This window comes from Anser brachyrhynchus (genome assembly GCF_964034855.1).
Source record: "Anser brachyrhynchus genome assembly, chromosome: 5".
NCBI classification, from domain to species: Eukaryota; Metazoa; Chordata; class Aves; order Anseriformes; family Anatidae; genus Anser; species Anser brachyrhynchus.
In genome coordinates this window covers 31841434-31861533 of record NC_137699.1, presented here as the reverse complement: position 1 = coordinate 31861533, position 20100 = coordinate 31841434, and the positions used below count along the sequence as shown (strand labels likewise).

The window sequence follows — 20100 nt, the reverse complement described above, 5'->3', positions numbered from 1 at the left end:
ACAACTTTTCATATAAAAGGAAACACTGAAACATCTCTACCACCCCATCTTAAGATAGGAATCTTTTCTGCCAGGTAAATCTGGGAAATGAAAAATGGATAAGCGTCTAACAGATACACTTTGTCATACAGAATTTTCATTAAAAAATATGTGCATTACACCCCATTCCCTGTTCCAGACACTAAGCAATATTCTTCACCAGGTTAATGCTCTGCCAACACCAACATCAAATACAAGCCCAACTCTCCTTACCATGTTGTGGCAGACAAACCACTGACATACGAGGCACAGTCCAAAACACCCAATTCCTGGAGAGCCAGAAGACTGCCAAACATCGATGTCATGGACCGCACTCCCCCTGCTGTAGTCACAACTGCCACCACTGGCACCTACTCAGCATACAAAGGCACAGTCATTCATTAACAGATGAAATAGAGAAGTGATGCATATGCAGAAAAGGTAACAGCAATATCCTGATTTAGTTAGGTTTAGACTCCATTCAGTTTATTCATGGCAGTGTTTAGGTGTATGTCTGAATTGTGTAAATTTTGGTGGTACTTCGCATATGCTGAAAGCATCATCCTGATCAGTGATGCTTCAGTAAGTCAGGAGCTGTAAGGATGCCTATCTAAGCTTATGATTGAGCTTACTAGTTCTGAGTATAGGCCAGAGCATCAACTGTGCTTCTCACTGCAGCCCCTTGTGGATACTGAGCAGACACCATTCATGTGTCCTGCAGGCAGGCTGCTCTAACCTCCACCTAAGGGAAGGTTGAGGACGGCAAAGAATAAAGGAGCTACAACTGACATACTGACATCCTTTCACCTTCTGTGCCAAAAATTCTTGGATATAGTCTCAGTGAAATGAGAATCTGGTTTATACACTTCAGTCTGACTAAAAAAAAAAAAAAGATGTGGAGGAGTTCTAATGCATAGGCGTGCAAGTACATACACATCTACTGCATTCAAAGGGGGGACAGAATACTTGAAGTCCCCGGGTTACTGTCCCACACACCTCATCCTCCTGCAGGTCTTCATCTAGCTCAAGAATGTTTTTCAGAGCAGCAGCAACTATTTTCTTCCTTTTGCAGATGAAATCCTTTTCCTCTGCACATAGATCAAACCCCAAGCGTAAACCTAAATTCTTGCAGCTAGGGCACAAGACCAAAACAAACAAGACACGTTACCTGTAAGACATTTCTAAAGCTATTTCTCAAGACATCAAACAAAAAATCAGCATCAATAATAAACCAGTTCAAATAATAAACCAGTTCAAATAAAAGCTATTTCTATGCACATGAAGACCCATATATACAAATGAGCGCAGGATATCACAGGCCCTGTATTTTTGCCTTACTATGGAGAATTCACGCAAACATGAGTGAATGAAATGAATCAAGTTCCCTGCTGATGAAGATCAAGAAACATAACTGAATTCCACCTGTTTCACACTAAGCCCCCAAATCTGGATACCTCTTTGTGTTATTTTCCTACATGTTTCCTGAAGAGCAGGGTGGGCCTAGCCATTACTGAAACTTAACACGCCTAAGGAAAAATTAAACGCTAACCTGACCCTAATAAGGTGTTAATCTCATCCCTGCTGATAATTTCGACTGTAAATACTGGATTGTAAATACTTTTCCCCTAAGAGGTTATTTTGTCCTTTTTGTGAGTTATGATCAGCAAAACTTCCGATTTATATGTCTGCTTGCAATGTGATGAACTAATCAGTAGGGGGTAATGTTGCCCTTCAGAAAATCACTGCAAGACAGTCTATAAATGAATTTACTCACTGCCCACTTGTTTCACTGAAAAACAACCTGCAGAGGATTGGTAAATGATGTTAGAAACATGTCAGAAATGTGTTACATGTACATGTATGTATTATAAAGGTTACAAAACTGAGGTATTTTTAAGCATCAACATTAGGAAGTATGAACATTAGGAAAAACATTGTGACTCATCACATCCCGTGATTACACACCATCTATTCCATGATATATTCTGTACTATACCAACCAATTCAAAACCATGGATTTATTAACCCCTCCCCATATCTTAATCTCCATTAATCAATTAGATTTTTTTCCTGTTTTCAAAATGATGAGCTATTTTAAGCTGTACCTTCCCTTAAGCCAAAGAACATAATATGAAAGGATGGGAGATGGCCAAAGTAATCATTTAAAAGAAGTAAGATTTACCTATCTTCTTCCTTCACAGACACCTCATAAGATTCACCCTGTGAATCAAGAATGAAAACACCATAAATTTGAAACAGTACTGAAAGTTTGCAAAGGCACGTGTTTACAGTCTTAGCAGTTATTCAGATAGTCTAGTGGTAAATCTTTGATCCATTTCTCAGACCTTCAACATACAAACATCACTACATTCTGCTTTTAAAATACATTTGAAGCGATGTTACTTTTTCCTTGAATACCAGATGTACATTCAAGTGTATGCAAAGCTGAGCATATTCTCAGCTATTACTTCTTTTTAGCAACAAAATTAATAATGGACTAGGTATCACATAGATATAGCTTACCCTTTGCTGAAATAATTGCAAACACTGTCAAAGTTTACTCACTCTCACTATTGTCACTTTCTCTCCCAAGTCCAGAGAATTCAGAGGCATAGTAAGGGGACTATTTACATCCATTTCCTTCCTATTTGAGCCATGCTGAATTAAAATGGGAAAAAAGTGTTATAAAGGGAAAATAATTTACAACCTATAGGTACAAATCTACCAGGAAAAAAAGAAAAAAGCAAATTCATCATGCTTCTCTCAAAAGTTACTTCAGCTGTAATCATTGTCAATAAACAAAAACATACACCACAGTAAAAACGCCCCTTTGGCAACACCATATCCAGTTGGGGTTGACTGTGCTTGACATAATGGAAGGTGGGTGTATGACTGTCTCTCTTGCTGCAGGAAGGACCCATGGAAACGTCTTGGGTTTCTTCATAGGATCCTTTCATTGTGAAGGTGAAATCTCTCCCTAAGAACAAAAAGCAGAGGAAAGAGAAATCTTAACTGCATCTGGCCCTGAAAAACAGCAAAAGAAAGAGAACCAAGTAAAGTTTCAGCCTTAATTGCAGTCAACACTAATTTGGCCCATAATGTTTGTCCTACTCAATCAGTGTGAACAAGGACCAGACTGAATAAGCACCAAATGGCCATGCAGCATTGCAGCTTCTCCCTTGCCATGCAACAGAGAGGTTGTGTCAGGCCAGTGGATGCCACTGGTTGTGTTTGCACCCCCCTGAGCTTCCACCGTAGTCTTTTCACTCTTGATGGTTTTGTCTCCCCTCTTTTTCTTCTGTCCTCATCAGCAATGTTTCTGTTCCATCACGTTGCAGAAGCGTCTCTGAGTTTTTCCTCAGCCACCTCCACAGTTTCCCTTAAGCTACATAATCATGACATCTACAGATGGCTCTTCCTACTAAGCGGGTAATTCCGGAAACACTCAATCCCCAAGCAGCTCAGACACAAACAGAGGAGGCTGAAATGAATCAATTATGCTCCAGATTCAGCTGCATCTTCCATAGCAAAAAAAGCAGTGAAAAACCATTTAAATCAATAACCTCACTTGTGTTAGGGCTCTTGATTTTTTTGTCATCCACTTGTACTTCCATACAGGAAACTTCTCGAGACTGGAAGAGATAAACAGTATCATCACCGGTCACAGAAACAGTTCAGAATCCTCACTGAGGATCTAGGGGGCCTGTGAAGGAGAGAGCAGGTTTGGCCATGGTGTCCTGTGAACTTCAGAAGTTACAGAGGTTGATTCTCAGTTTGTATGAATCATGGAAGCAATTCTGTGGTCAATGTAACTGGGACTGCTGAGGATATATCTTATTACATTTAAATATCATTAAGTCCCTAACTGTTAGTATAAAGAATTTTTCATCCCATCTAGAAGGGTTTTAATTCTTTTCTACAGAAGGATGAGCTAAAGGATACCTACAAGCTCTGCAGAACAGCTGAACGGATGGGCCTGTACTTTAAGACCTGTGGGTTGAAGCTGAAACTTCCCAAGAGTGCTGCACAGGAGTAAGTAGCCGCACAAAAACATCTTACAGCACTTTGGGCATGGTGTGAAAAGAGCCTTCAGATCCAAGATTGACATCAAGTGATAAGCTCTGCAGTGACACTGGATTCACTTGCTTCTCTAGTTTCCTTGTTATGTTTACAGTCATTTCATCAAGTGAGCCCCTCACTGGTTGAGTGATCCATGCCTCTCCCAACACAGAATGCACTACAGGGATGATGAAGTTCAAAGCTTTACAATCACACCTGTGTCTTACCTGAAAAACAAAGTCTATGCCTAGAGGCATAATTCTTCCAACTGCATCCTTCAGTTCTGCTCTACAATAAGAACTTAAGCATAAAAAAATGCTTACCACTAGGACACCATTAGTAATTATCTTTTCAGATACACCTGGACTGAAAAGAGAAAAGGAAAAGGCTTATTTAGTGGTGGGTATATGTGGGATAATCCTTCAAATGCAAACAGTTTGCTTAATGTTTTAATGACTGAGCACAGTTTTTCTAGACTCCAAGTGCCATCAGCTGTGCCAGGTCACAGTCCCACAGCTCTTAGGGACTTCCCCTCTTTCTTATTTCCCCAGTCAGCATCATCTCTCCCAAAGCTGAGTTACAAAATAAAAACTTCCCCTCAGCTATCAATGGTAACTGTGACTGTCACCCAAGGAGAGATTTCACCAGATTCAGGATAGAGAGGGAACCATTGGGAAGAGGACAAGTCGAGATGTCTGAGCATATGTACATGGAGCCGCTTCCCTAATTCTGCATTATCACTCTAAAATATCAAGTCTTCTAATAACAAATTCTGTAACATTTAGACGTTACTCACATGTTATCCAATAGAAATTCCACTTCTAGTTCTTCCTGATTCTGAAAATAAGATTTAGTTTTCTTTTAAGGAAAATGAACAAATAAGGTTTTTTCTTTTGATGGAGCATGAACGATTTTGTATAAACCTCTCCTTCAAGGTTTTGCTTTTCTCACAACCTTGGTGTCATAGTGCACGTGGATGGAGCCTTCTTCAGACACCCTCTTGTTTCACATCTCTCCACCACTCTAGCATTTGCAAACTAGCTGTCCCCCCAGGCAAGTATCATAGAACATGTTGTTCGTTTATTAGTGGGAAAGTATTAGTGGAAGATATGAAATGCAGAGAAAGTGAGGGACAACAGGTGAATGATGTAGAAGAAAATACTTAGAATAAATGGACCCAAGTGGTGAGAGTACCTGGGTTAAAACAGAAGAATTTGCAGAGTATGGTGATTAAACTTGAAAATACAAGTATAGGAAGATACCGACTTGGAAAATGAAAACCATTACAGTTAAGGGAAGAAGAGAGAATGGGAAGACTGAAGATGTAAAAGGAGACAAGGGCAAGAGTTCACAAGGGCCAAATCAAGTTGAAAAAAGAGGAAAGTGTATGAGAGCAGGGAACAGTAAGAAGAAAAATTAACACATGAACAGATGGGAGGGACTGAATAACTGTATTCCTTGACTGCAGCGATTTGCTTGATCAGTCATTCCTGTGTATGGGACACAGCCAACCCAGGAAATACCATGCAAAAAAAAAAAAAAACATGCATCAGAGATATCTTCTGCATCATCCACAGGGAGGAAAACACCAATTAGTGGAAGACACAAATCTTTCTGAAAAGCTCCATGTGGTAAAAAAAAAAAAAAAAATCATATTCAGAAGAGCTAACATTTACTGCCAAACATCCTTTCAGTCTGGCTGCACAGCATATTTTAACTTTGTGAAGAGACTGTGAAAACCATTTCAAGTTTGATAATATAGCTGCCAACAGAAAACCACCACTACGGTAAAAGCAAAAAGTATTTTTGTAGTTACTACTTCACATCAGTAAGTGAGAAATTTCAGGTGATTTAGAGCTGGAACTATGGCACATAACTCAGAAGAGGTTTTCTGCTTACTCATTTCGCACAAAGTGTCCATTTCATGAGAATTAGGTCAGTTCCAACAGTTCTTAACAGAAGGCTGAAAGATGGATTTTAGGAAGCAGTCATCTTACACAGATACAAGATAGACTTCATCAAGTGTCAGACTGTAACCACTGTGACCAGTCAGTGCTATACAAGCTGATGGTCTGTTCCAACCTCATCCAAAGTACAGCAGAAAAAATGTTCAGAAGAACTTGGCTTATAATATATATCCAGTTGTGCCTGTCTTACGTTCCCATCCTTCTTATTCTGCTGTATATACACATACATACATACACACAAATTGTATTTCTATCAATTCCCATTCACATTTTTGTGGGTGAGAAACCTGGAGCAAAGCAATGGAAAGACTTGTTAGACCACACAGTGAGCAAGAAGCACAGCAGGAAGCAGTCCTTTTGTTCTGACATAACCCATCCGCTCTCCTCAGCCCTCCTTTTTAAGATCGCTTGGTAGATGAAAAATCATTACGGGCAGACGTGGCAGTACTATTATTACGGTTGCCCAGCATGTTTCATTACTAAAGTCATTTTTAAAAAATTAACCCTAAGTGCTCTAAAAATCCACGTTCAGACCGCAATCTGTGATGTCTCATGGGCACCCAGGTAGGAGTTATGGTCTGAACAAGGAGAGCTTGACCAACACATTCCCAAGACACAGCTCACCGTGCCCTATCTCCCCAGCTTCCGTTTTGCTGAGCCAATGAGTTAAGCCAGATCCACACACACTTCAGAGCAAACTCACAGCTTGAATCACACATCCAAATGATCTCAGTCACATCAGGCTTATGTAAGGAAGGCCTTAGCATGCTGAAGTGGGTATATTGAAATTCTTAGTAGGGACTGGCTTTCTAGAAGAGTAGTTAATAAACATCTTCCAAAGCAATGATAATATAATAAATAACAGGCAAGAGCCTTTTCCAGACAGCCTGGCACAAGGGTTTAGAATTAAACAGCGCATGCACAATTCCTAGGAGCTGTGAACTCAAGCCCGTGTCAGAAACGTGAAGAAGCTCTGAAGTTAGGTTACGACACAGCCTTCAAGCAGAAAAGGTGTTTTATTTTGCAGAAAATAATCTGAGTATGTATTTTACCCTCTCAACAGATGGGTGTGATTTCTCTACCTGTCCTCTCAGCTACTTCACCCACCCAACACTGCATAACAAACTCTTAATCCTCTTTTTAATATAACCAATTTTCTTTGAAATACATGCAGTACAGAAAACTCGCAGGCCACACACTGACCTACAAGAAAAGAATAAAAACACTGAGGAGGTTCTGACTCATCAAGCCTTATCCATTCTCTGCTGAAATAAAGCTCAGCTGCCTGAAAAGAAATGTGTAATCATGTAAGAGAAGATTGTGAATAAACTTCCTGAGAGTTTTGCATTAAAATGTTGTTTTTTTACCAGAAGGAGGGGAAAAATATTTTTATTAGAATATACAGACATTTATCAAGCATGATGCCTGAAAGGACAGGATAGAGTTTCTGAAGAAGCTGAGAGGAGGTTCTCCCAACAAGCTACTGGCCAAAGATGCAGCTTCCCAGAAAGGGGGGCAAGTGGGAACTTTGTTCCCATCCCTGCTCTGTCAATCTCCTACAACACTGCAACAACGAGATCTCTAGCTATCAGATTCCTCATTTTTCCCTGTTGACACCCCTCAAAAAAAAAAAAAAAAAGATGTTCTATAATGGCCATCCTTTCTAGTGCAGAACAGTAACATTTTTCAGATCTCAAAATAAAAATCAGAACAGGAAAGCCGTTTTGCATCTAGTTGTAATCACAATTACAATTAGTGTAACTGTTGTAGGTGACTGTTTCTGACTTCTCCTAAACCTTGAACATTTAACTTCGTACTTTAATAAGGACCTTTTAACATAGTTTTCATGTGCTAACATTAAACATTGTATTAAATAACTGCAATGTTTAATATAGGCACTATGTTAGGAGAAAATTTTGACCAAGATTATTTTGTCTGTCTACCTAATTTCATTCATCTTTTCATTTCTCACCTCTGGATTCAAAAGAAAATTCAGGTGAACCTTTTTTCCAGGTTGGATTTTAGCTACATCAAAGTGAACAGTCAAAAGCTGGTCATCTGGTGTCAAAGTATCTTCATCACAGACTGTCAGCTCCAGGATGTTCTGAGGAGAGAGGCAGAGAAGGACATAAATGCCCTACTTGGGGACTAGAGATTCTGGAGGGAAGGCATGAAATGCTCCTGCAATGGTGCAGAGCCCGGCTGGCTGCAACAAGGCTTCATTCAGCTGTGCAGCCCCTGCAGCTCAGACTGCAAACTCGGGGAGCAACCCTAGAGAGGTAAATCATCAGATTTGCCAATGAACAAGAGCTCAAAATAAAGGTAGCGAAAGTGATGCGCATGATGGCAGCATGCACTGGAAAGAGTAGAGACTACACATATTGCTCATCGACACCTTTTTGGAGTCAAAATTTCTATCTTGAAAAATGTCAGCATATCAGCTGAAAGTAACAACAGAGGGCAAACTCAGCCCTTTACAAATGGAAGGTAAAGCACGTCAGCTTAAACTCTTTTACCAAGATTTAAATTGCAGTGATTTTCCTTGTATTTCCTCTGGGCTCAGGTTACTCACAGCAGCCTGAAGAGACACTGCACTATTAAGCCATAAGCCACTGACTCCATGTCTAGATCTTGCTACTCACACTCTGCCTGATAATCTATTTCTGCTAACCTTACAAACATTAACTTTACCAAAAAAAAAAAAAAAACCAAAAAAACACTGCTCTGGGACAGAAAGAAAAAAGCTCTCAACTTTATTCCAAACGATCTAAAACACTTCTAAGCTTACACTTCTTTGAAGCACTGGAAGGGCATGATTCTATTATAAATCTATGTCAGATGTAAGGTTTGATTTCTTGCAGCCTATTAGGCTTCTGAAAACGTGCCAGTTTAGTGATGGAATAGTTGGTATTAAAAATATTTTTTAAACCGTATTAAGGTATGTTACCTCTTATAATTCACAACAGCTTCACTGTGTGTGTGTGAAGCGGGTATTACAAGCTCACAGCAACACAGAGTGAAAATGCCTTCAGGATTGCTCATAAGAAAATATCACTAATCCTTTAAAAAGTTTATAAGACCTCCTACTCAATTCTTGGGGTCCAATCCCTGAAAGATGACAAAGACCAGTCAGGGCAGCAGAGAATCCGTATCAAGGTTTGTATGCTTACTTACTGCTAGGAAACACAGTCATTCCTATGTGTTGCAAATCTCTCATGTTCTCTGTGACATCTACTAAAAACATCCTTCCAAGTCCATAGAAATACCTTAAGTTCAATACTTAAATCCTAGTACTGCTCATACCTCAAGATGTCTACATTGAGCTTTCTACCAGCTCACTTCCAAAAATACCTAACTATTCTCCTCAGCAACCACTCAGGAAAAATCCAATTTTCTATGTCTACTTTCTGTGCTTTTGGGGGCATGGAAAAGTGACAGGTTGGGTTGCACATGAAAGGGAGGAGTGGATACTGTAGGAATAAAAGTCAGGAGTTACTTTGGTAATGTGTAACTGAGGATTGTGCTGGGTGAGGCTGTGGGAGATAAGAGGTAGTGCAGCAGCCATGACAGACTTCATGTTGGGAAGAGGGCTAAATAGGATTCACAGAGAGGAAAAATGGAAGCACTAATGCTTCCAGAGAGCATTAGTGCTCGGGGACTTGGTGTCTCAAGTGTCTGACATCAGTATGACCCCGTCAGTATACGCCTGCAGTGTGCAGCTGGTGCCAGAGACACACAGCAGGTAAAGATACCCCCTTTAGAAAGTCTCAGCTCATGAACACAGGTGTGGATCTTACCTTCACCTCACTTTGTATCATGAAGTGGAAAGTTTCGTTCCAGACAGGGTTTCTGCAGTTGGATACAGTTCTCGTCCGGGCTTCCTGGTGTGAAGCTGTGGGCAGCCACAGCTTCACATAACAATCAGTTTGGCTCACTGTGTTAAAAAAATAAAAAAAAAAAAAAAAAAGATGCATAATTGCTACAGTAGTACTATTTTTTATCATCTTTTACTCAGTCAGGTGAAGAAAAATATCCTCTGAGCAGTCCTAAATACTTCGTTAGACCCAAAGGAAAACATTCTGTGTTTATAGCAATTTAACTGTGTATAAATTTATGTCAATTTCAAACAAAAGCCTATTCTAAACTACTAATACTATTTGGTAACAAACAAAAATCAGTTTTAGCAATACAAAGTGTACTGGCTCTTCTGATTATTTTTTTTTTTAAATACAATTTTCAAGTACTTGCCAAGTTCCAATCAAATACATATATGACTTCATACCCTGAAACTTCACTCTTCAAAAAATGAAGAATATTTTTCTGGGGTCTTTTAGACCTGTTTCTAATTATAATGGACAAGACATCCACAGCCAAATAGCAATGAAGAGACGAACACAGCACTACCAAGTACAGCTACTGATCTTTCCTATATTTCCAAGTCCCCCCTTCTGAATGAAAATTGGCAACTTGTGGACAAAGGGTCATCAAAGAGTCAGGGAATGGAAAATATCAGAGAGCAGTCAGTGAAGGGAAGGATTACTTCTTTCCTGACATAGAATTTGTTCTTTTCTATTTTCTAAATAATTTTGAGTGTAAATGATGATGAAAACAGATATAACTTCATCAGTCAAAAAACAGACACTGTGGTAATCCAAGCAGGTGTACAAGAGCATTAAGGTCACCAGTAGTGACTCCCATGATAACATATACACATGCCACCGGTGATACTTACACAGGTCTGCTTTGCGGAGATTTCGCATACATATAATTTTTACAGTAAGCCAACACAAGTGAGGTATTTCTGGCTGCGAAACAATGAGAAAAATAATTATTAGCAAAGAACTCAGACGTAATGAACTCAACCTCTCCTATAGCATAGCAAAGGAGACACCTAGAAAATAAGTAATTATAGGCCATTCTCACATATTAATGTAGTGAATAAATGTTGTCTTTTTAACTATTTGCAAAAATTTCTGAGCGTAAATTCTTTCTTGTGATTAGACACCATATAAAAATAGATTCCAGCTTTGTTTACTCACCTTATGTGTTTTTTTCTTTCTTGTTTGCTTGTTTTGTTTGTTTCAGCTTTGTTTTTTAAAGGTTCAGGTTTTAAAGTTTAATTTTAACGCAGAGTAGTAAGAAATATCACAAGATAGTTTTCACAAAGACAACATTACATAATCGCTCCTATATAATCCAGCTACTTCCAAACTATAGGGTTTGCTTCTCTGCTTTCAGGCTGACTAAGCACAACAGATTACAACAGAGCATTTTCCAGTGTGTTTGCCCGGGTACCATGGGATGCCCTCCTTCCTCAGGCAGGGACTCCAGCCCATGTGCCACATAACATTATTGCAGAACAGTACAGATACACTCCTTTTTATAATGCCCCAGTCAAAATATCACTGCTACCAGCCAATCTGGCTGCATGATACCTAACACTACAATTATTATAGCAAAATACACCATCCTTAAAAACACATAAACAAATAAAAGATATAGAGAATGGTTCTAGAAATGAACAGCCCAGTATGGGACTCCAGAGCTCTTCCAGTTACATCAGGAGGAAGAAGGCTGAAATCAGAGGCTTGGGTAAGCATTCTTCCATTTCACATGAAGGTCCAGCTCCCTATAAAGTAGCTCTAATGCTTCAGTGTATTGGCGTATAACAACATATTCACATCCAATAGCACAGGGCTCTACAGGGCAACGGCTTGAAGGCTGCACAGCCCTATCCATTTTTAGTCTTCTCCCTCCCACTCTCCATCACAGCTACATACAACACTATACTTGGTTACAGGAAAAACAAGACAATCCTGAAGAACATCAGAAATAAAATGCTGCATACAGAAGCAGTAGCTCCATTAAAATGAAAGGAATAATTAAATCTTCAAAGCATCATGACTTCTAATAAATTGCTTCCTTAGGACCTCCTTGTATACCTCTCATTTTGATATACTAGTTTCTTGACAGGAACAGATTAACCACCTAAAAAAGTAAGTCAACTTCCTAGATGCTACTTACAGCCCACTGGAAAATTCTCAGCCCAATATTTTTGTCTCACAAAGTATGATTCAACCAAAACTAGCAGGTTTGGAAGAAACCCATCAACCTCAGCAGAATTTTTGGCAGCCATGTTTCTAAAGTGGATGTGAAGAAAATGGCAGGAGTTGGTGATCAGAAATTCTGAAAACTCAAATTTTCATCCTAGATACAGAGGATTCATTTTTAATCCTCAGTTTTAGTAGTGTACGTAAAAAGAAGTTTAGAGAAAGCTTATTCATGAGACAGCTGAAGGACTAAAAGAAATAAATACACAAACAAAAGCAATTATTATTCTGTAGTACTAGCTGGTAGCGAGGTCACTGCTCTCCCAGATCTAGCAAGCAGCTAGTTTCATAATTTTACATTGAGTACAGCAAAGAAGCAGATGCAGGAAAATCCCCACCTCTCCCTCAAAAATGTTTTTTCCCATAATTATTTTATAGCTGTCATTTAAACCAGCCATAACTCAGAAAAGGGAATAATTTGTTACATACTCAGAATGCACCTCATTCAAGTACCTTCCAACACCTTTTATTATTTCAAATTCATAAAAGCTAGGGATCAGAATTATTTTCAGCAGCAGACAATGAATAATGCATTCTATCTGTCAATCCATCTCCATAGAGCAAAAGAAAAATTATCTGAAGAAAGCCTTGGGTGTTACGAAGTATGCCTAACGTCACATTGTGGTGTCACAGTAAAGTCAAGACTAAAATCTAGCTCTCCCGGTTCCTTGCCCAGCATCTAAACCACGAGTTCATCATCTTCTTCACCTTCCCAACCCCCAAGTCATAGTAAACATTTTCCACTCTAGAGAGCACAGTCACAGAAGAAATAACTATTCTCTTACCTAACTGTTAAAAAATAACACCTCTCATAATAACAGTCAAGCTCAAGGAAAGACAGGAGCTGCTGATGGAAGACTCCGTGTATTAGAGCCATTGTTCATACCCTGCAGCCCAGAGGTTGTCCTCTGTACAGTACCTCATCTTCAGCACTGCACGGTCTTCCATGATTCCTCTTCTTGATTCCAATTTTCCTGTGTGGATTTACTCGGATGAATTGATCCTGGGGATGAGGAAACAAGAGGGGCCAGTGATGAAACCCACCAGTCAACAACTCCTGGTTTTCAGTTTCTACTAAGATTCACCAGGGCAATAGCACAGGGGTTTGTCTTTTCTCCTCCCCAAGATGACATCTCCATCTGACCAGTGATATCTATTTAGTTACTCTAGTAAATCTGCCAACTACAAACTTATTTGACATTTAAGGACCAAAATAAACCAAACACTTGCTTTTCATCAATCTCAACTAAAATAGCCAAACAGAACCTCCCACCCCACTGCTGATTTTCTCTTACCAAAGGTGAATAGGCTGATGAACCCATTAGTAGCTCTACTTCATAAAATGCAAAGCTATAATGGTCCAGTCTGTATGCCTCACAGCTGGCAGGTGGTTCCTGGAACACACTATTCTCCAGCCAGCTGAGGCAGGGAAGAAGAGCTGTATAGATTGACTCATAGCTCCACCTCCCACTGATTTCAAAAGTACAAATTATGCACTAGTTCTTTGCCACAAAGATTTCTTTCACCGCTGCAGTGATTTAGGGGAAAGAAAGACACAGGTCAAACATTTCATCTTTGTATAGTCCCAAAATAAAATAGCTCTTCATTGCTCTAAGGTTTGAATAACCATACACAGAAGGGTATGCTGGGCTAGTTGCAACCCTCACAGACTAGAGAAGACCAAAGAGAACATTGCATCTACTGTCATCTACTGAGATGTTCTCTAATCCTAAAATCCATATCTGTGTTTTGGCAGCATTAAGTGAACCGATCTGAACTTCTAAACAGCAGCATTCCAACTCTACCTTGGCCAGGAATGTAACTGCAAGGGTTTTGCCAAGATCTCTACCAATCACAGCTACAAAATGAATTCTCATTTCTCATGTGCGGTGGCAAATAAAGAAAACAGTTTAGAGCCTTTCTCCTCTCTTACTTCTGTAACATAAGGGATGTTATTGGGTGAGCAGAACCAGAAGGAACTTTTGTTATTGAAATATATTTCTTAGTGAACACAATGCTTTCAATTAAATTATGTTAGAAACACATAATTACATGGCATTTTTTCAAAATATTTAAACATTCATGTTTAAATTGTCATCTGATTTCCTTTTCATACTAGAATAGTTTGACATTATTTTGTTACAGCACATAGTAACAAGAGTACCTAGCACTATCACTAAAATATGACAGAAGCCACCTATTGCACTAAGCATTTTTAAAATCACTAAATTACTATTATTGAATAATAACAAACTGCAATTGAAATAAAAGTTTGTTTGCCTTTGTTTTTTGACATTCCCAAATTTCCTAAATCAGACAGAAAAGTACTTTTTGACGCAGCAGGACTTAAAGAAATTAAAAAAAAAATCTGACTTGCAACCATTTCTAACGAAAGTGTCTTATTCTAACCATCCTGTAAAGGAGAGCTGCCTTAGGACAAAGACTCAAACAATAATAACGATTAGTCTTCTCTTTCATAGGCTCAGGCATTGAACAAAAAATTTTCTGCCTTAGGGTGTGCTATCATTGATACGAAGAAGTGTGATGAGTTCTCACCCACAGTTTTTGTTTGGTTCCTGGACTTTTTTTTTTTTTGTGGCACAATCTTTTTACAACAGAGAGCTAATTCATTTTGATTATATAATAATACTTTTGAAGTAACACTCATTGATTTAAAGGAAAAGATTCAGCTAGTGCCGTTACAAGAGGTTGAACACAACAGTCAATGCATCACTTAGCTCAGACTCTGAAGTCATTTTATGGCTCATTTTGATGACAGCGGGTTCTCTCTAGTTCTTCAAGATCAAAAGTTACCCATACAATTAATATCTCCTATCCTTTCGCAATCTCCGTATTTATGCCTTGTGTGGACTTGATAAATTAAATTAAGCAATATCAACTATTCAAGCAATGATGGGCAGATGTAGCCCAGCAATGGTACAAGATTTCTTGAGGAGCACTGTGTATCATGAATAGTAGTGCAGGTGAGTCAGAAGGCACATGAGGAAAGACAAGACAGTATTTCACCAATACCATTATAACAACAGAAGTCTTCAGCAGTACTAGTTGCATGGCAATATGAGGACTGAAGTTGCACATGTACCTAAACTGGGTCACATACTTACAGCACAAGTGCCTGGGGTGGCAAAGGAGCAGACTATTTGCAGTAGGGTCAGCAGAGGATCAACAGCCTCTAGGGAGGCAGCTGTGAGAGCTGTCAACTCCCAGTTGCCACCGAGATCCCAGATGAATTTTGACACAGGCTCAGAATTACCTTCCTCATACAGAAGTCTGAGACTGATAATCAGTGGTATTTCCAAATTTTCACAGAGTTTCTACATCTAGTATGAGGCAAAGGGGAAAAACAAGCCTTGGAAGACTGCTACCTTCTGACAGGAAGGTGCTGTTGATTACAAGCTAAAGAGACCTCTTCGTCTGAGATGTGTCCCACCAAAGCACATACAAAGTACCACAGGGTACAACTTTATTTCTGAACATACTAATTGTTTTGTTCTTTACTCCGAAGCAAAATCGGCTGGGCAATTACTCTAAAAATCAGACTTCATTTACCTGACCCAAATAGAACAGCCCCAAACTGAATCAGTCATAATCCCCTGTTGAACTCAATTATGACAAAATCCCAAGTGACGGTGATTGAAATCAACAAGACATTAGGTCTCTAAACAGATGCTCTGAAAATTGTATGCTTGTGTTTGGGAAAGATGAGGAACAAGAGACATCAAACAGCATTTCTTGCTTTGATAAATACAGACAATACCACAAGAAACATCTTTGCTGTGTAACAATCTAACAAGTAACTTGTTAGACTTAACATTGTCTGTTGCACTTAAATTGCACAATTGTGTTAATATCCTTTTAGAATTAAGGTTTTGTTCTAACACATGATTCAGTAGAAAAAAAGACATACATTGCTGATTTGGGCCTTATTTGCAAATTTGTTGATTCATTTTCCTCAGATTATTTCCTAAGTACTTCAGTACAATTAGAAGTGAGCTGACACAAGTGGCAATGCTAATAGATGCACAAGTTGCCTTGTATTGTTGCTGAGGAGACAGCTCCTGAGGACTGAATTGCTCAGGAGCACCTTCCTCAAAAAACACTCCTAGAGTCACCGCATTCACCCCTCAGGGAATGCTAACTCACAGCACCCAGGATCTTCAGCTCAGACACACAGCTGAGATCAGAAAATAGCATCTGTTTATCTCTAATGCATAGAAGACAGGGTGGACCCACGCTAAGGGCTCTAAAGTGGAATCTACACAACCAGTCAAGTGTGCAGTTGGGCATGTGAACTAACAGCCTCAGGGCCATGGGATTAATCACACTAAGACAAGAGAAAAGATCCCAGGACATCTTCAGTGCATGTTCTTTTTTGACACTCACTTTTATTACTTGATTACAGTATGTATTGAGTATGAATTTCTAATTGCAGCTAAATCACCATCACTAGTTACAGGAAATAAACAGGCTAAAACATTCTCTGGTAGTGCAGAGAAAAGCTGAAACTTTCAACTCTCTTTAGTGACTATGATAATCATCCTGACACCACTCTGACACAATAGTTAGTTACCTATAGCTAGAAGCTTGCTTTCCTCACCCTACCTGCACCCCCCCACATCTCGTTTTTTTTTTGTTGGTTGTGGTGGTGGTTTGTTTTTTAATTTTGGAAAAAATCTGTGCACGGGCAGCTAGTAGACATGTAGCAACCATGAAGTATTAAAAAAAAACCACCTAGCAATGACCTTGTCAATTATTTTATTCAAACACTTATTTATGCATGGATTTGATTTAAGACCAGTTGAGATCTTCTGTCATCTGACTCTGCTAGCAAGACTATGAGTCTAGCAGCCATATTCAAGCAGACCTAACACTTGAACTCCACCATGCATATAAAGCAAGTGTCATAACTTCTCAAGCAGAAAGAATAAGGGCTTAAAAGATTTAGGCTGCTATAGGTAAATCCCAGAAAAAAAAAAAAAAGCTTACAGCAAAGCCTAGTCTAGGATCTATGTGTGTGTTGCTCTTGTCTGACTAACAAATTATACAGTGAAGTGACACATTGACATAATTGTAATAAACTGTGGTGGGTTGACCCCAGCCAGCAGCTAAGCACCTACACAGCCACCTACTCACCCTTTCTCCCCCATCTAGTGGGACAGATGAGAGAACACGAAGAGCAAATGTAAGCAAATTCAGAGCTTGAAATAAAATAAGTTTAGTAAGTGAAGAAAGAGGAAAAGAAACAAATGATGCAAAAGCAATCACTCACTAATTCCTATAAGCAGATTGATGCCCCGTCAGTCTCAGAGCAACAGCTACCTTGGTAAACAACCTCCCTGCCTTCTTCCTTTACCTCAGTTTTTATCACTCACCATGACCCTGTATAGTATGGAATACTCCTCTGGCCAGCTTGGGCTAGCAGTACAGGCTGTGATCCCTCACAAATTCTTGTATTCCCCTAGCCTGGTCAGTAGGAATGGGTAGAATGACAGGAAAAAAAACCAAAAACAAACAAACAAAAAAACCACCAAAACATGCAAGCACTGTTCAGCAATAGCCAAAACACTGCTGTATTATCAACACTGTTTTAGTCACATATTCAAAACACAGCTTTTCTTCATAACAGCCTGTATGGTACTAGCTCCACTACTGCCAGACACAGTACATAAACACAGACATTTGCTTAAACTGGGAAGACAGGAACTTGACCTGTTTTCAGGAAACAGCTGTTTGCCAATGTTAACATGGTAGTCCCTACAAGTTGTGTCATACTCTATCAAAAGAACGAATATCAACAGAATAAAAGATGAGCGGTAATTGTTCTCAGCATTAAATACCATCCAGGCCTTCTTCACTCTAAACCAAAGACAAACCTCAATAGTGAAGACCATCTTTACTTGATACACTTTGTTTAGTTACCCATTTGACTTGAGATGCTCTTGAGCACTGAACACCTAACTTCCCCAGGTGATAACAATTAGAGTAATCCAGATAAGGCCCATGCAAAATGTCTAATGAAAAGACAGCTGTTCTGGAGGAATAATCATCCATAAAATTCAGGCCTGATATCCAACACCAGACTTTTTTATATAATGTATAGCAAAATACAGTTTTCAATTGGATAAGTTTTTATTCACTTCTGGAGTGAAATTATACATTACACACACAAATCCTTCTGTTTTAGTGTCAGACTGAAGTAAATACATCAGACAGGAAAGACTCAAGTTTTCTGAGTACTGACTTCAGTTTATTACATCTCTTCCAGGCAAAAGCCATGCAAAAGGCTTAGAGAATCTGATCTGTTATTGTGGACAGTGCAGTTACTTATAAGTATTTTGTCTGAGCCATCCTTAGAGTAAGTCACATTCATCTAATTATACAGAGAGCAGCAGCTAGTGAGAGGTATCATTTCTTCCACCCCCTTCTGCCCATACAGAACTCTGCTCCACTCCTACAAAAGGAAGAAAAATTGTCCTATTAGCAAAGTTTTAGACTTCTAAGTGGTACATAGCTGGCATCAGTTTTACGGCACCTCTGCTTGTGACAGTTAGACAGTGGCTCAAAATATCTCTCCACTATGCATCCATTTTTTGAGAAGAATAACCTCAAAAACTGTGCTTATGGAATAAGCAAAAGGACAAGATGATACTCACTCTTCTTTCCTTCCTCTTTCTCAGGAGCAGTGGATGACAGGTACTGATGAAACATACAGCATCAACGAGGTATAGTTTGTCTTCTGACAGTAGAGTTGCCAGTCAGTCACCAGCATAATACTCAGAATTGTTCTTCATTGTGCAAGGGAATAAAAAGATTCTCCATCATAGACCTTTATCCCATCCTAACAGGGTTCCTCAGAGAAAAAGAGAGGCTTTGATTTGTTATAGCAATTTAGCTTTTACCACAGTGGAATAGGTGCCACAAAAGAAGGACTTAAGGAAAATTTATGTAAACTAAAGTAGTCCTGCAACTCTCCCTTGAGGGGTGCAGGGAGGGGGAGGTGGGGGAAACAAAAGCCATAAAGAGTTTCCAAAATGCTAGAGTTCTTCCCGTGATTCCACTAAGCAATAATTAGTTTTTAGTATATTCATAATTTCCTAAGGGATCATAACAGATCATGACGTTTTGCACTTTCTATGTAAATTATAGAGTGGTGCATTAGACTAAAGAGTGGACCTGATTTCAAAAGTTCCCATCTTCTTCATTTGTTAAGGGATTATCATACTTCAGCCTCAGTTCATCCAGAATTTGCCTAATGAAGTAAGTGTGAAAGAGCCCCATACCAAAAATAATAATAATAACAATCAGTTATGCAAACATCCTCTCTTATATCCCTAAACAATTTAAGCTTTACAGAACTGAAGGAGAACACATAAAAAATAAATGGTTGCATCACATGCTCTGGACAAGCAGAACTGTCCGACCTCCAAACAAAAAGCAGCATCTCGGGGATAGTGTTGAGAGATAGGTGTAGTTACAGCTGCTGTAATCTCCTATGAAAGAGTGCCACCTAAGGGCTGATTGTAGGGAGAGAAAGCGCACAACACCAGGAACAGAAACAAAAGGCCTCAGAAATCCCACTGAATTAGCTATATCATCAACCACGTAGTTTCATGATCATTGGTCAGAAAATAATAACAAATAATAATAATGACAATAAATAATATTTTCCTACTGTAGCTAATTGGTAGCTAATCTTGTAGCTAATTGGTTAAGGTACCTTAACAGAGGATTCACCAGTATTTCAGAAGACTGTGAAAGCATACTGCAATGTTTTCCTACGGGGGTTGTTGCGAGGAAGGGAATCACTAATAAAAATCTCAATCCTCTATTCAGCTATTTCCACAGGACTTACAAGAATTTGTCGTTAATAAATAAGACCAATTCAGTTAGGATCAGCCACAGGTTAAAAAATGTTCCAGGAGAAT

The 20100-nt window shown here is 39.1% G+C and overlaps 1 protein-coding gene across 1 annotated transcript in view; it reads right to left on the bottom strand.

The window, feature by feature from the left end:
- The window catches only part of PLA2G4F (phospholipase A2 group IVF), a 67255-nt gene that overhangs the window by 10539 nt on the left and 36616 nt on the right, over window positions 1-20100 (bottom strand). The window contains exons 23-34 of the mRNA XM_080595704.1: window positions 13074-13157; window positions 10777-10849; window positions 9842-9978; window positions 8017-8148; window positions 4874-4914; window positions 4305-4443; window positions 3587-3650; window positions 2829-2995; window positions 2584-2676; window positions 2201-2238; window positions 1015-1150; window positions 253-389 (exon numbers count right to left, since the gene is read on the bottom strand). Of these exons, the coding sequence (XP_080451830.1) occupies window positions 253-389; window positions 1015-1150; window positions 2201-2238; window positions 2584-2676; window positions 2829-2995; window positions 3587-3650; window positions 4305-4443; window positions 4874-4914; window positions 8017-8148; window positions 9842-9978; window positions 10777-10849; window positions 13074-13157 (1241 nt within the window). The remainder of the gene's footprint in view (window positions 1-252; window positions 390-1014; window positions 1151-2200; window positions 2239-2583; window positions 2677-2828; window positions 2996-3586; window positions 3651-4304; window positions 4444-4873; window positions 4915-8016; window positions 8149-9841; window positions 9979-10776; window positions 10850-13073; window positions 13158-20100) is intronic.